We start from the raw sequence: 15508 nt of genomic DNA on the forward strand, positions 1-15508 counted from the left end.
AAAATAGTTTTTATTGTATAAAACCACTAAAACGAAAAAATGATATAAATGAGGTATCGCTGTAATCGTACTGACCAGAAGAATAAAACTGCCTTATCAATTTTAAAAGCCCCACCCAAAAGAAATTGCTGGTTTTTGTTCATTCTGCCTCCCAAAAATCGTAATAAAAAGTGATCAAAAAATGTCATGTGTCCGAAAATGGTACCAATAAAAACGTCAACTCGTCCTGTAAAAAAACAAGACCTCACATGACTCTGTGGGCCAAAATATGCAAAAATTATAGCTCTCAAAATGTGGTGATGCAAAAACTATTTTTTGCAAAAATAAATGTCTTTTGGCGTGTGACAACTGCCAAACATAAAAACCCACTATAAATAGTAAATGAAACCCTCCTTTATCACCCCCCTAGTTAGGGAAAAAAATAAAATAACAAAATGTATTTCCATTTTCCCATTAGGGTTAGGGTTGGGGCTAAAGTTAGGGTTAGGGCTAAAGTTGGGGTAGGGGTTAGGGTTTGGATTACGTTTACAGCTGGGATTAGGGTTAGGGGTGTGGTTAGGGGTGTGATTAGGGTTGGGATTAGGGTTAGGGGTGTGTTGGCGTTAGGGTTGAGATTAGGGTTAGGGGTGTGTTGGGGTTAGGGTTGTGGTTAGGGTTGGGATTAGGGTTAAGGGTGTGTTCAGGTTAGGGGTGTGGTTATGGTTAGGGTTGGGATTAGGTTTAGGGGTGTGTTGGGGTTAGGGTTGGAGTTAGAATTGGGGGGTTTCTGTTTAGGCACAGCAAGGGCTCTCCAAACGCGACATGGTGTCCGATCTCAATTCCAGCCAATTCTGCGTTGAAAATTAAAACAGTGCTCCTTCCCTTCCGAGCTCTGTCGTGCGCATAAACAGTGGTTTACCCCCATATATGGGGTATTGGCGTATTCAGGACAAACTGGACAAAAACTTTTGCTGTTCAATTTCTCCTGTTACCCTTGGGAAAATAAAAACTTGGGGGCTAAAAAATCATTTTTGTGGGAAATTTTTTTTTTTATTTTCTCGGCTCTGCGTTATAAACTTTAGTGAAACACTTGGGGGTTTAAAGTTCTCACAACACTTCTAGATAAGTTCCTTGGGGGGTTTAGTTTCCAATATGGGGTCACTTGTGGGGGGTTTCTACTGTTTAGCTACATCAGGGGCTCTGCAAACGCAACATGACGCACGCAGACCATTCCATCAAAGTCTGAATTCCAAAACAGCACTCCTTCCCTTCCGAGTTCTGCCATGCGCCCAAACGGTGGTTTCCCCCCACATATGGGGTATCAGCGTACTCAGGACAAATTGCACAACAACTTTTATGGTCCAATTTCTCCTGTTATCCTTGGGAAAATAAAAAATTGGGGGTGAAAAGATCATTTTTGCGAAAAAAAATTTGATTTTTTGTTTTTGCGGCTCTACATTATAAACTTCTGTGAAGCACTTGGGGGTTAAAAGTGCTGACCACACATCTAGATAAATTCTTTATGGGGTCTACTTTTCAAAATGGTGTCACTTGTGGGGGCTTTCCACTGTTTAGGCACATCAGGGGCTCTCCAAACGCCACATGACGATCTCAATTCCAGCCAATTTTGCATTGAAAAGTTAAACGGCGCTTCCCTTCCGAGCTCGGCCATGCGCCCAAACGGTGGTTTACACCCACATATGGGGTATCAGTGTACTCAAGACAAATTGCACAGCAACGTTTGGGTTCCATTTTCTCCTGTTACCCTTGGTAAAATAGAACAAACTGGATCTGAAGTAAATGTTTTGTGAAAAAAAGTTAAATGTTCATTTTTTTTTTTTAAACATTCCAAAAATTCCTGTGAAACACCTGAAGGGTTAATAAACTTCTTGAATGTGGTTTTGAGCACCTTGAGGGGTGCAGTTTTTAGAATGGTGTAAATTTTGGGTATTTTCTGTTATATAGACCCCTCAAAGTGACTTCAAATGTAATGTGGTCCCTAAAAAAAAAAATGGTGTTGTAAAAATGAGAAATTGCTGGTCAACTTTTTAACCCTTATAACGCCCTAAGAAAAAAAAAATTTGCTTCCAAAATTGTGCTGATAAAAAGTAGATGTGGGAAATGTTACTTATTAAGTATTTTGTGTGATATATCTCTGTGATTTAAGGGCATGAAAATTCAAAGTTGGATAATAGCGACATTTTCAGAATTTTCACCAAATTTCCATTTTTTTCACAAATAAACTCAAGTCATATTAAAGAAATGTTACCACTGTCATGACGTACAATATGTCACGAGAAAACATTGTCAGAATCATCAGGATCCGTTGAAGTGTTCCAGAGTTATAACCTCATAAAGGGACAGTGGTCAGAATTGTAAAAATTGGCCGTCATGAACGTGCAAACCACCCTCGGGGGGTAAAGGGGTTAATGCAAATAATATTGTATATTAATTTTTTTCTTCTATTTTTGAGGCATATTAATAAAATTATCATGGTGGATTTATCCATAGCTACGTCCTACAGTTAGTTGTTTGGGTTGGGGCTCTACCTCTTATACCTAAGCCCTAGAACCTAACTATGGATGTATAATGTGCAACATTTTGTCACCAGTGAAGAGTGCAAAGTGCTTTATGTTATTTTGTATGTTTTATGTTATTTTCTATGTTTTATGTTATTTTCTTCCCTTATGTAAGAATACCTGAAGCCACCCGGCTGCACATTGTAGGCTGATGCCACTTTAAGGGAACCTGTCACCCCCAAAATCGAAGGTGAGCTAAGCCCACTGGCATCAGGGGCTTATCTACAGCATTCTCGCAGAGGAGAAAAAGAGGTTATATTATACTCACCCAAGGGCGGTCCCGCTGCGGTCTGGTCTGATGGGCGTCGTGGTCCGGGGCCTCCCATCTTCTTACGATAACGTCCTCTTCTTGTATTCACACTGCGGCTCGAGTGCAGAGCAAAGTACTGCAGTGCGCAGGTGCCGGGAAAGGTCAGAGAGGCCCGGCGCCTGCGCACTGCAGTACTTTGCTCTGCCCTCAACAGGTCAGACAAAGTACGCCTGCGCCAGAGCCGCAGCATGAAGACAAGAAGAGGACGTCATCCTATGAAGATGGGAGGCGCTGGACCGGACCGCGATGCCCATCGGACTGGACCGCAGCTGGACCGCCCCTGGGTGAGTATAAGGCTACTTTCACACTTCCGTCTTTCAGCTCCCTTCACAATCCATCGTTTTTTGAGAATGCAGGATCCTGCAAAAAAATTTGCAGGATCCTGCATTTTCCCATAGACTTGTATTAGCGACGGATCACGACGGATGGCCACACGTCGCATCCGTCGTGCGACGGATCCATCGTGTTTTGGCGGACCGTCGTCTGGAAAAAACGTTCAATGTAACGTTTTTTGTCTGCGTCGGGAAAACGTGTAGCGACGGATCCTGCGTCAAACATCGTTGACGAGAATGGAAGCCTATGGACGCAGGATCTGTCACACACTGGAATCCAGCAACCGATCCAGTTTTTGCTCCCACAACAGCTCAATGGGGTTGAGATCTGGTGACTGTGCTGGCCACTCCATTACAGATAGAATACCAGCTGCCTGCTTCTTCCCTAAATAGTTCTTGCATAATTTGGAGGTGTGCTTCGGGTTATTGTCCTGTTGTAGGATGAAATTGGCTCCAATCAAGTGCTGTCCACAGGGTATGGCATGGCATTGCATTGCAAAATGGAGTGATAGCCTTTCTTATTCAAAATCCCTTTTACCTTGTACAAATCTCCCACTTTACCAGCACCAAAGCAACCCCAGACCATCACATTACCTACCTCCACCATGCTTGACAGATGGCGTCAGTCACTCTTCCAGCATCTTTTCAGTTGTTCTGCGTCTCACAACTGTTCTTCTGTGTGATCCAAACACCTCAAACTTGGATTTGTCTGTCCATAACACTTTTTCCAATCTTTCCCTGTCCAATGTCTGTGTTCTTTTGCCCTTATTAATCTTTTTCTTTTATTAGCCAGTCTCAGATATGGCTTTTTCTTTGCCACTCTGCCCTGAAGGCCAGAGTCGCCTCTTCACTGTAGACGTTGACACTGGCGTTTTTCATGTACTATTTAATGAAGCTGCCAGTTAAGGACCTGTGAGGCGTCTATTTCTCAAACTACAGACTCTAATGTACTTGTCTTGTTGCTCAGTTGTGCAGCGGGGCCTCCCACTTCTTTTTCTACTCTAGTTAGAGCCTGTTTGTGCTCTCCTCTGAAGGGAGAAGTACACACCGCTGTAGGTAATCTCAGTTTCTTGGAAATTTCTTGCATGGAATAGCCTTCATTTCTAAGAACAAGATTAGATTGTCGAGTTACACATGAAAGTTCTTTTTTTCTAGCCATTTTTAGAGTTTAATGGAACCAACAAATGTAGTGCTCCAGATTCTCAACTAGCTCAAAGGAAGGTCAGGTTTATAGGTTCTCTGATCAGCCAAACTGTTTTCAGCTATGCTAACATACTTGCACAAGGGTTTTCAAGGGTATTCTAACCATCCATTAGCCTTCTTACACAGTTAGCAAACACAGAGTACCATAAGAACACTGGAGTGATGGTTGTTGGAAATGGGCCTCTATACACCTATGAAGATATTGCATTACAAACCAGACGTTTGCAGCTAGAATAGTCATTTAGCACATTAACAATGTATAGAGTGTATTTCTGAATCATTTAATGTTAGCTTCATTAGAAAAAAACTGTGCTTTTCTTAAAAATAAGGAAATTTCTAAGTGACTCTAAATTTTGGAACAGTAGTGTAAATGGTCTTTTATGATATTCTGTTTTAACCATAGATATTTTGTATCCACAGACACCAGTTTTAGGACTACCTGTAAACACCCTACAACTGTGCAAGGGTCAAGGAGGATTGCTTATGACTTGGAGGTACCCATGTCATGCTAACAACAAAGAGGCTAATATAACCTCTTGACAGGAAACCATGTGCCAAGCTCACAATTTGTTTTCCGTGGTTGAGCGTCTATAAGTTATAAATATTTTTCAAAAAAAGTTATCAAAAATGACAAGTCTGTTCCGTAGAAGCAACAGCAATGGGAGCGCAAGAGGAAGCTCTTCTACTCAGGAACTTAACAACAGCCGACCTGTGCGCAGATTGGAATTTAACCAAGCTATGGAGGATTTTAAGACAATGTTTCCTAACATGGAATATGACATCATTGAGTGTGTTTTGAGGGCTAACAATGGAGCAGTGGACGCAACTATTGACCAACTGCTACAGATGAATTTGGATGATGGTGGATTTGATGACAGTTCCGACTCTGATGACAGCATTCCTCCAGAGGTTATCTTCTATTTTCACTTTTCTTAGAACTTGTATTGTAGGCTCCACCTTTTATGTGTGGCTATTAGTATGCTGTTACATAAAAGGGCAGATTCACATAAATGTAGAATGTTAAAGGAGTTCTACGTGGCTTAGGTACTGATTGGTTCGTCTTAGTGTAGAGTTTTGTTCGTACAACATATATGCTAGTTAGAGATGCTTATGAAGAGGGTTGTCCACTGCTTTGATATTGATGAGTTATTCTAAGGAAAATTCCGTGTTCAATTGAATAGGATCCGAGCTGCAGTTCTGGGCAAGGCCAATAAGCAGAGTTTCGAGCTGTGTTGTGCTGCTCTATAGGTTACATACTCTTTTGTTGGTCCCCACTAATCTCATAGTGATCTCTTTAGCTATACTGTTTATAGGCTGGTGTATTGGTTTAGACCAGTATTTCCCAAACTCCAGTCCCCACGGACCCCAACAGGTCATGTTTTCAGGATTTCCATAGTGCTGCACAAGTGAGAGAACTCCTAATACTTCCATCACATGTGCAATACTAAGGAAATCCTGAAAACATGACCTGTTGAGGTCCGTGAGGACTGGAGTTTGGGAAACACTGGTTTAGACCAATGATTATACATTTATGGTTTCTTAGTTTTGTCATATTTTAACCAGTACTCACGTGTTATGGCAAGTTATAAAAGTAGATTGTAGGTCCTGTGACCCTGCTTATTTTGCTTTTCTTGGGGACGATGCCGTATTAGAGAGCAATTTCAGGTTATTAACTGTATCATAACCCAAGTTGGAATTTACCCTCAATTTCCGCAAAATATTTTACTTTCCATTTTGATTTTTCTTTACATAAAGGATAGGTTTTATTTTCCTTAACTGGATATCTTTCTACTTTGATGAAAAGTATCAGAGTATTATTCTGCTTTCAGATTACCAATTGTGTAATTAAATCTTAAAAAATGGGATTCTGTTGGCTGGCAGCTGTTTATCCCTATTTCACTATAAACATTTGCACTCAGCTTGGCTTAGAGGGGAAAAAGCCACTTCGAGATGCCTCTGGCAGCATTTATTTCCTATGCTATGGGAACAAGTGATGCACATGATAAAATTGTCTGACCAGGATAGGTTTTCTAAGAATGTTACCACTGAATTACAGCAAGCAGTAATTTTGAAAACCACAAGAAACTGACGCAGTGGGTGCATAGAATTCAAAGAGTTCATCAGAAACTAATATCGTTTTTAATCCTGAACATCTATATTTATTGTAACAATCTAATATCTTTTCTAATATACTTTAATTAAAAATTCTCAGCCATTCCCTCTCTAATCTATCTAACTGCTTTATTATTTTTTTACCTACTTCTGTTTTGATGATATTTAATTTGAGAATCTTCATTGCATGCTGGGATACTAAACCTGGGCATCATCAGGGGGCAGAGGCTCCTCCTATCACTTCCGCAAAGTCTGTCCCCACTTTGAAACAAAGCATATCAATGATGTCTGTTTCAGTGCCTGGGCTAGTCCTTGTTCTTTTGAGCATGCGTCGGTTGTCCTTACGGATATATGCTCAGTATGAGCTCCCTTGTCACTATGCAATATTCTTTTCAATGCACAGTGACAGTGCTGTCCCTTTCCAGCTTAGATGAGAAGTGACAAGCTGGGAAGGAGATAATGTTGCTGGCAGGGACAAGCTCGCCCCTCCCCCAAACAGAAGTCACTTTCGGGCATGACTGGTCCCTGCTGGCCAGATTTTTTCCTTACAATACGCATTGACAGTGCGCTCTCTGGTTGGATCATCACATCTCATCAGAGCCAGTGAGCAAGCGCACTGTCACTGTGCATTGAAAAGAATATTGTACAGTGACAAGTGAACTTGTACTACACATACGTTGGAATTAATAGCCGACACATGCTCAGCATTACAGCAGGGACTAGCCCAGCCACTGAAACAAGTGTCACTGATAACTGTCCCCCTGATGGCGTCCCATTTGAGTATCCTAGCATGCACTGTGGATTCATAACTGGCATATTGATCGGCCCAAAGAGTGGTCATAAATGGCTGCACATCCAGTTGGAAGAATGTCTCAAGTGGGGTACCACAGAGTTCTGTCCTGGGCCCTGTATTGTTCAACATCTTTATCAATGATTTAGATGAAGGAATTGAGGGTACACTGATTAAATTTGCTGATTACGCAAGGCTAGGAGGGATAGCTAATACTAGAGAAGAGAGAGGATTCAAAAAGATATATATAAACTGGAGCAGTGGGCAGCAACTAACAATAGTTTTTAACAAGGAAAAATGCAAAGTACTACATCTGGGCAATAAAAATGAAAAAAGCATATACAGAATGGGAGGAATATTAAGCCAGATCTGTACTCAAATCATAAGCACTAAGTCCTGCAGTTTATTGTATTTTACCACATTCTTTGGTACAAGTCTTATGTGCACAAAGCGTTGCACTGTACATTGTTTTTGCTTTTCATCTGTTTTTTTTTCTTTCAGATTCTGGAAAGGACTCTAGAACCAGACAGCTCTGATGAGGAACCTCCCCCTGTATATTCTCCCCCCTCCTATGATGTGCATTTGTCGGATAGATCTCATCCACAAACCCCACCTACCCCTCCACCTCGGTAGGTTGGTGCATATGCTGTTAGAGCAAAAGTAACTTGATGTATGCATCCTTCCTGACAGTTGGCGTTAGTGCTATTTTACTACATATAGCATTCAATCCTTAGCATGATATTTAATATGCTGCTGCGTCTTGTTCTCCATTTTGAAGTGTCCTGGCTTTGCTGGACCCATACATAAGCTGACGTTTACAAGAATTCATATTCTGCAGATTTTCTCTCATTCTTGTGAAAAAACAACTTTCCAGCTTCCTTTCAAAATCTGCAGTGCTTAAATGCATCCTAACTATGGTGTATTTTAAAGGGATTGTCTCTTGACTGGCAATATAGGCGTATTCACTGGAATGTGCTGTATATATCTAATAGATGTCTCTAGCTCTGGAACACATACCCACATTCAGCACCCCCTGATACCCTGTTCCTACCAGTGCCCAGACCACAGTTACCAAACAGATGGATGCGCATGGGTTGCTCTGTCCGCATCTATTTGACATTTATGTCTTGTCTTATATGGTTATGGAATTAATGTATTTTGTGAAACTATGCCTGTAAAGCCTATACATAGCTTTGTGGCTTTTTTTTTAATTACTTTAAAGGGAATTTACCATTGGGTTTTTGCAATGTAAAATCTGTAATTGATGTAGCCACAAAGTCCAAGATTCCAGTGATGTATAACTTACTGGTCTGTATGCTGTAATTTTGATAAAATCACTGCTTTCACTGCTGCAGATCTAGCAGTCCAAAGGCATCACTCCAGCATTTTTTTCATCCCTGGAGTTGTGCTTCTAACCTAAGATCGCTGACTGTAGTTTTATACTTGCCCAGAGCCGTCTTAGGGTATGTTCACACGTTCCGGATTTCAATCCTTTTTTTTGAGGACTAAAACCGCAGCTCTTAGCAGAAAACGCAGGTGCGTTTTTTGGTGCGTTTTTGGTGCGTTTTTTGATGCGGTTTTTAGTGCGTTTTTTTATGCAGTTTTCTCTGCAGATTGTCTGTGTTTGACACAAATAAAGCTTTAACTGCAGTGGGGGGAAAAAAAAAAGAAATTATGTCATTTCCTTGTCCAACCCTTTTCTTCTTCCATCCTCCATTTTGGGACTAAACACCAAAATGAGTGGACGTGTTTTGAATGACAGCGCTCCGCAGAGTGCTGAGTGTAGGCCAGATCACAGCCCGCGGATCCAGCTCTATCCATGCGCCCCTATATTTAACATGGGGGCGCATGGACATGCGTCACACTTGCGTTTTGCGCCGCATGCGTCACTGCAGCGCACGCATCCGGGCGCAGAGGACGCAGCAAGTTGCATTTTTGCTGCGTCCAAAATCAATCAAAAAAAGGACGCATGCGGCGCAAAACGCAGCGTTGTGCATGCGTTTTGCTGCGTTTTTGTTTGCGTTGTGTGTTGCGGCGCCGACGCTGCGGCGCACAACGCAAATGTGAACATAGCTTAAGTGCCACGTATTTCAGTGCCTACTATTTCAGTGCCACGTATTTCAGTGCCACGTATTTCAGTGCCACGTATTTAACTGCCACGTATTTCAGTGCCACGTATCACGTATTTCAGTGCCACGTATCACGTATTTCAGTGCCACGTATCACGTATTTAAGTGCCACGTATCACGTATTTCAGTGCCACGTATTTAAATGCCACGTATTAAAGTGCCACGTATCACGTATTTCAGTGCCACGTATTTCAGTGCCACGTATCACGTATTTCAGTGCCACGTATCACGTATTTCAGTGCCACGTATCACGTATTTAAGTGCCACGTATCACGTATTTCAGTGCCACGTATTTAAGTGCCACGTATTAAAGTGCCACGTATCACGTATTTCAGTGCCACGTATTTCAGTGCCACGTATTTAACCCCTTCATGACCCAGCCTATTTTGGCCTTGATGACCTTGCCGTTTTTTGCAATTCTGACCAGTGTCCCTTTATGAGGTAATAACTCAGGAACGCTTCAACGGATCCTAGCGGTTCTGAGATTGTTTTTTCGTGACATATTGGGCTTCATGTTAGTGGTAAATTTAGGTCAATAATTTCTGCGTTTATTTGTGAAAAAAATGGAAATTTGGCGAAAAGTTTGAAAATTTCGCAATTTTCAAATTTTTAATTTTGATTTTGTTAAATCAGAGAGTTATGTGACACAAAATAGTTAATAAATAACATTTCCCACATGTCTACTATACATCAGCACAATTTTGGAACCAAAATTTTTTTTTGCTAGGAAGTTATAAAGGTTAAAATTTGACCAGTGATTTCTCATTTTTACAACAAAATTTACAAAATCATTTTTTTTAGGGACCACCTCACATTTGAAGTCAGTTTGAGGGGTCTATATGGCTGAAAATACCCAAAAGTGACACCATTCTAAAAACTACACCCCTCAAGGTGCTTAAAACCACATTCAAGAAGTTTGTTAACCCTTCAGGTGTTTCACAGCAGCAGAAGCAACATGGAAGGAAAATATGAACATTTAACTTTTTATTCACAAAAATGATCTTTTAGCAACAATTTTTTTATTTTCCCAAGGGTAAAAGGAGAAACTGGACCATGAACATTGTTGTCCAATTTGTCCTGAGTACGCTGATACCTCATATGTGGGGGTAAACCACTGGTTGGGCGCACGGCAGGGCTCAGAAGGGAAGGAGCGCCATTTCACTTTTTGAATGAAAATTTGGCTCCAATCTTCAGCGGATAGCATGTCACGTTTGGAGAGCCCCCGTGTGCCTAAACATTGGAGCTCCCCCACAAGTGACCCCAATTTGGAAACTAGACGCCCCAATGAACTTATCTAGATGCATAGTGAGCACTTTAAACCCCCAGGTGCTACACAAATTGATCCGTAAAAATGAAAACGTACTTTTTTTTCACAAAAAAATTCTTTTAGCCTCAATTTTTTCATTTTCACATGGGCAACAGGATAAAATGGATCCTAAAATTTGTTGGGAAATTTCTCCTGAGTACACCGATACCTCATATGTGGGGGTAAACCACTGTTTGGGCATACGGTAAGGCTCGGAAGGGAAGGAGCGCCATTTGACTTCTTGAATGAAAAATTATCTCCATCGTTAGCGGACACCATGTCGCGTTTGGAGAGCCCCTGTGTGCCTAAACATTAGAGCTCCCACACAAGTGACCCCATTTTGGAAACTAGACCCCCCAAGGAACTTATCTAGGTGCATAGTGAGCACTTTAAATCCTTATGTGCTTCAGAAATTGATCCATAAAAATGAAAAAGTGCTTTTTTTTCACAAAAAAATTTATTTTAGCCTCAATATTTCCATTTTCACATGGGCAACAGGATAAAATGGATCCTAAAATTTGTTGGCCAATTTCTCCTGAGTACGCTGATATCTCATATGTGGGGGTAAACCACTGTTTGGGCGCACGGCAAGGCTAGGAAGGGAAGGAGCGCCATTTGACTTTTTGAATGGAAAATTAGCTCCAATCATTAGCGGACACCATGTCGCCTTTGGAGAGCCCCTGTGTGCCTAAACACTGGAGCTCCCCCCACAAGTGACCCCATTTTGGAAACTAGACCCCCCCAAGGAAGTTATCTAGATGCATAGTAAGCACTTTAAACCACCAGGTGCTTCACAGAAGTTTATAACGCAGAGCCGTGAAAGTAAAAAATAATTTTTATTTCCTCAAAAATGATATTTTAGCCCGGACTTTTTTATTTTCCCAAGGGTAACAGGGGAAATTGGACCACAATAGTTATTGTCCAGTTTCTCCTGAGTACGCTGATACCCCATATGTGGGGGTAAACCACTGTTTGGGCACACGGCAGGGTTCGGAAGGAAAGGCACGCCATTTGGCTTTTTGAATGGAAAATTAGCTCCAATCATTAGCGGACACCATGTCGCATTTGGAGAGCCCCTGTGTGCCTAAACATTGGAGCTCCCCCACAAGTGACCCCATTTTGGAAACTAGACCTCCGAAGGAACTAATCTAGATGTGTGGTGAGCACTTTGAACCCCAAAGTGCTTCACAGAAGTTTATAACGCAGAGCCATGAAAATAAAAAATAATTTTTCTTTTCTCAAAAATGATTTTTTTTAGCCCTGAATTTTTTATTTTCCCAAGGGTAACAGGAGAAATTTGACCCCAAAAGTTATTGTACAGTTTCTCCTGAGTACGCTGATACCCCATATGTGGGGGTAAACCACTGTTTGGGCACACGTCGGGGTTCGGAATGGAAGTAGTGACGTTTTGAAATGCAGACTTTGATGGAATGCTCTGCGGGCGTGACGTTGCATTTGCAGAGCCCCTGATGTGCCTAAACAGTAGACACTCCCCACAAGTAACCCCATTTTGGAAACTAGACCCCCAAAGGAACTTATCTAGATGTGTGGTGAGCACTTTGAACCCCCAAATGCTTCACAGAAGTTTATAACGCAGAGCCGTGAAAATAATAAATACGTTTTCTTTCCTCAAAAATAATTTTTTTGCCCAGAATTTTTTATTTTCCCAAGTGTAACAGGAGAAATTTGACCCCAAAAGTTGTTGTCCAGTATCTCCTGAGTACGCTAATACCCCATATGTGGGGGTAAACCACTGTTTGGGCACATGCCGGGGCTCGGAAGTGAAGTAGTGACATTTTGAAATGCAGACTTTGATGGAATGCTCTGCGGGCGTCACGTTGCGTTTGCAGAGCCCCTGATGTCCCTAAACAGTAAACCCCCCCCCCCCACAATTGACCTCATTTTGGAAACTAGACCCCCAAAGGAACTTATCTAGATGTGTGTTGAGCACTTTGAACCCCCAAGTGCTTCACAGAAGTTTACAACGCAGAGCTGTGAAAATAAAAAATCATTTTTCTTTCCTCAAAAATGATGTTTTAGCAAGCAATTATTTATTTTCACAAGGCTAAAAGGAGAAATTGGACCCCAATAGTTGTTGCACAGTTTGTCTCGAGTATGCTGGTATCCCATATGTGGGGGTAAACCACTATTTGGGCACACGTCGGGGCTCGGAAAGGAAGTAGTGACGTTTTGAAATGCAGACTTTGATGGAATGGTCTGCGGGCGTCACGTTGCATTTGCAGAGCCCCTGATGTCCCTAAACAGTAGAAACCCCCCACAAGTGACCCTATTTTGGAAACTAGACCCCCAAAGGAACTTATCTAGATATGTGGTGAGCACTTTGAACCCCCAAGTGCTTCACAGAAGTTTACAACGCAGAGCCGTGAAAATAAAAAATCATTTTTATTTCCTCAAAAATGATGTTTTAGCAAGCAATTTTTTATTTTCACAAGGGTAACAGATGAAATTGGACCCCAATAGTTGTTGCCCAGTTTGTCCCGAGTATGCTGGTACTCTGTACGTGGGGGTAAACCACTGTTTGGTTGCACGTTGGGGCTCGGAAGGGAGGGTGCACCATTTGACTTTTGGAACGCAAGATTGGCTGGAATCAATGGTGGCGCCATGTTGCGTTTGGAGACCCCTGATGTGCCTAAACAGTGGAAACCTCTCAATTCCAACTCCAACACTAACCCCAACACACCCCTAACCCTAATCCCAACTCTAGTCATAACCCTAACCCCAACACACCCCTAACCACAACCCTAACCCAACACACCCCTGACACTAATCCCAACCCTAATTTCAACCCTAACCACAACCCTAACCCCAACACACCCCTAACCATAACCCTAACCACAAGCCTAATCTTAAACCTATTTCCAACCCTAGCCCTAATTCCATCCCTAACCCTAAGGCTATGTGCCCACGTTGTGGATTCGTGTGAGATTTTTGAAAAATCCGCAGGTAAAAGGCACTGCGTTTTACCTGCGGATTTACCACAGATTTCCAGTGGTTTTTGTGCGGATTTCACCTGCGGATTCCTATTGAGGAACAGGTGTAAAACGCTGCGGAATCCACACAAAGAATTGATATGCTGCGTAAAATACAACGCAGCGTTTCTGCGCGGTATTTTCCGCACCATGGGCACAGCGGATTTGGTTTTCCAAAGATTTACATGGAACTGTAAACCTGTTGGAAAACTGCTACGAATCCGCAGCAGCCAATCCGCTGCGGATCCGCAGCCAAATCCACACCGTGTGCACATAGCCTAATTCTAAGGCTATGTGCACACGCTGCGGAAAACTCTGCGGATCCGCAGCGTTTCCGCAGCTGCGGGTCCGCAGCAGTTTCCCTTGAGATTATAGTTCAATGTAAACCTATGGGAAACAAAAAACGCTGTGCCCATGCTGCGGAAAAAACTGCGCGGAAACGCAGCGGTTTACATTCCGCAGCATGTCACTTCTTTCTGCGGATTCCGCAGCGGTTTTACAACTGCTCCAATAGAAAACCGCAGTTGTAAAACCGCAGTGAAATCCGCAGAAAAACCACGTTGAATCCGCGATAAGTCCGCAGCAGTTTTACACTGCGAATTTATCAAATGTGCTGTGGAAAAATCCACAGAGGACGAGAATACCCTAACCCTAAGGAAAAATCCACAGAGGACCAGAAAACCCTAACCCTAACCCTAACCCTGAACCTAGTGGGGAAAAAAAATATATATATATATTTTCTTTATTTTATTGTTGTCCCTAGCTATAAGGGTGATCAAGGGGGGGGTCATTTACATTTTTTTTTTATTTTGATCACTGTGATAGGTTTTCACAGTGATCAAAATGTACATGGAACGAATCTGCCGGCAGGCAGATTCGGCGGGCGTACTGCGCATGCGCCCGCCATTTTGGAAGATGGCGGCGCCCAGGGAGGAGACGGACCGACACCGGGAGGCTCGGTAAGTATGTGAGGGTAAGGGGGGAGCTCGGGGGGTGGATCGGAGCACAGGAGAGGTGGATCGGAGCAAGGAAGGAGCGGGCAGGAGGACGGGGCGCAGACAGGAGGACGGAGAGGACCGGGCCACATAACGGACGACTGGTGAGGAGATCAGGGGCGGTGGGCGGGGGCAGAACATGATTTCCAGCCATGGCAGATGCTATTGCAGCATCGGCCATGGCTGGATTGCAATATTTCACCATTTTCATAGGTGAAATATTGCAAATTGCTCTGATTGGCTGTTGCACTTTCAACAGCCAATCAGTGCAATCGTAGCCACGTGGGGGCAAAGCCACCCCCCTGGGCTGAAGTACAACTCCCCCTCTCCCTGCAGATCAGGTGAAATAGGAGTTAACCCTTTCACCCGATCTGCAGGGACGCGATCATTCTGTGACACAGCATATGCTTCACAGGTCGGATTGGCACCGACTTTCATGACGCATACGCTGTGTCACAGGTCGGGAAGGGGTTAACTGCCACGTATTTAACTGCCACATATTTATCTGCCACGTATTTCAGTGCCACGTATCACGTATTTAAGTGCCACGTATCACGTATTTAAGTGCCACGTATTAAAGTGCCACGTATCACGTATTTCAGTGCCACGTATTTAAGTGCCACGTATCACGTATTTAAGTGCCACGTATTAAAGTGCCACGTATCACGTATTTCAGTGCCACGTATCACGTATTTCAGTGCCACGTATCACGTATTTAAGTGCCATGTATCACGTATTTCAGTGCCACGTATCACGTATTTAAGTGCCACGTATCACGTATTT

At 42.7% G+C, this 15508-nt stretch overlaps 1 protein-coding gene across 5 annotated transcripts in view; it reads left to right on the plus strand.

Annotated features, from left to right (window-relative positions):
• CUEDC1 (CUE domain containing 1) overlaps positions 1-15508 on the plus strand; it is a 258696-nt gene that overhangs the window by 96607 nt on the left and 146581 nt on the right. For 3 of the 5 annotated variants that reach the window (XM_077295341.1, XM_077295339.1, XM_077295340.1), the window contains exons 3-4: positions 4824-5312; positions 7807-7934. In XM_077295341.1, the coding sequence (XP_077151456.1) occupies positions 5031-5312; positions 7807-7934 (410 nt within the window). In that variant the 5' untranslated portion in view covers positions 4824-5030. Of the gene's footprint in view, positions 1-4823; positions 5313-7806; positions 7935-15508 lie in introns of those variants that run through there. The other 2 variants (XM_077295342.1, XM_077295338.1) reach the window with 1 other exon arrangement.

The sequence above is a fragment of the Ranitomeya variabilis genome, chromosome 3, assembly GCF_051348905.1.
Source record: "Ranitomeya variabilis isolate aRanVar5 chromosome 3, aRanVar5.hap1, whole genome shotgun sequence".
Taxonomy (NCBI): domain Eukaryota; kingdom Metazoa; phylum Chordata; class Amphibia; order Anura; family Dendrobatidae; genus Ranitomeya; species Ranitomeya variabilis.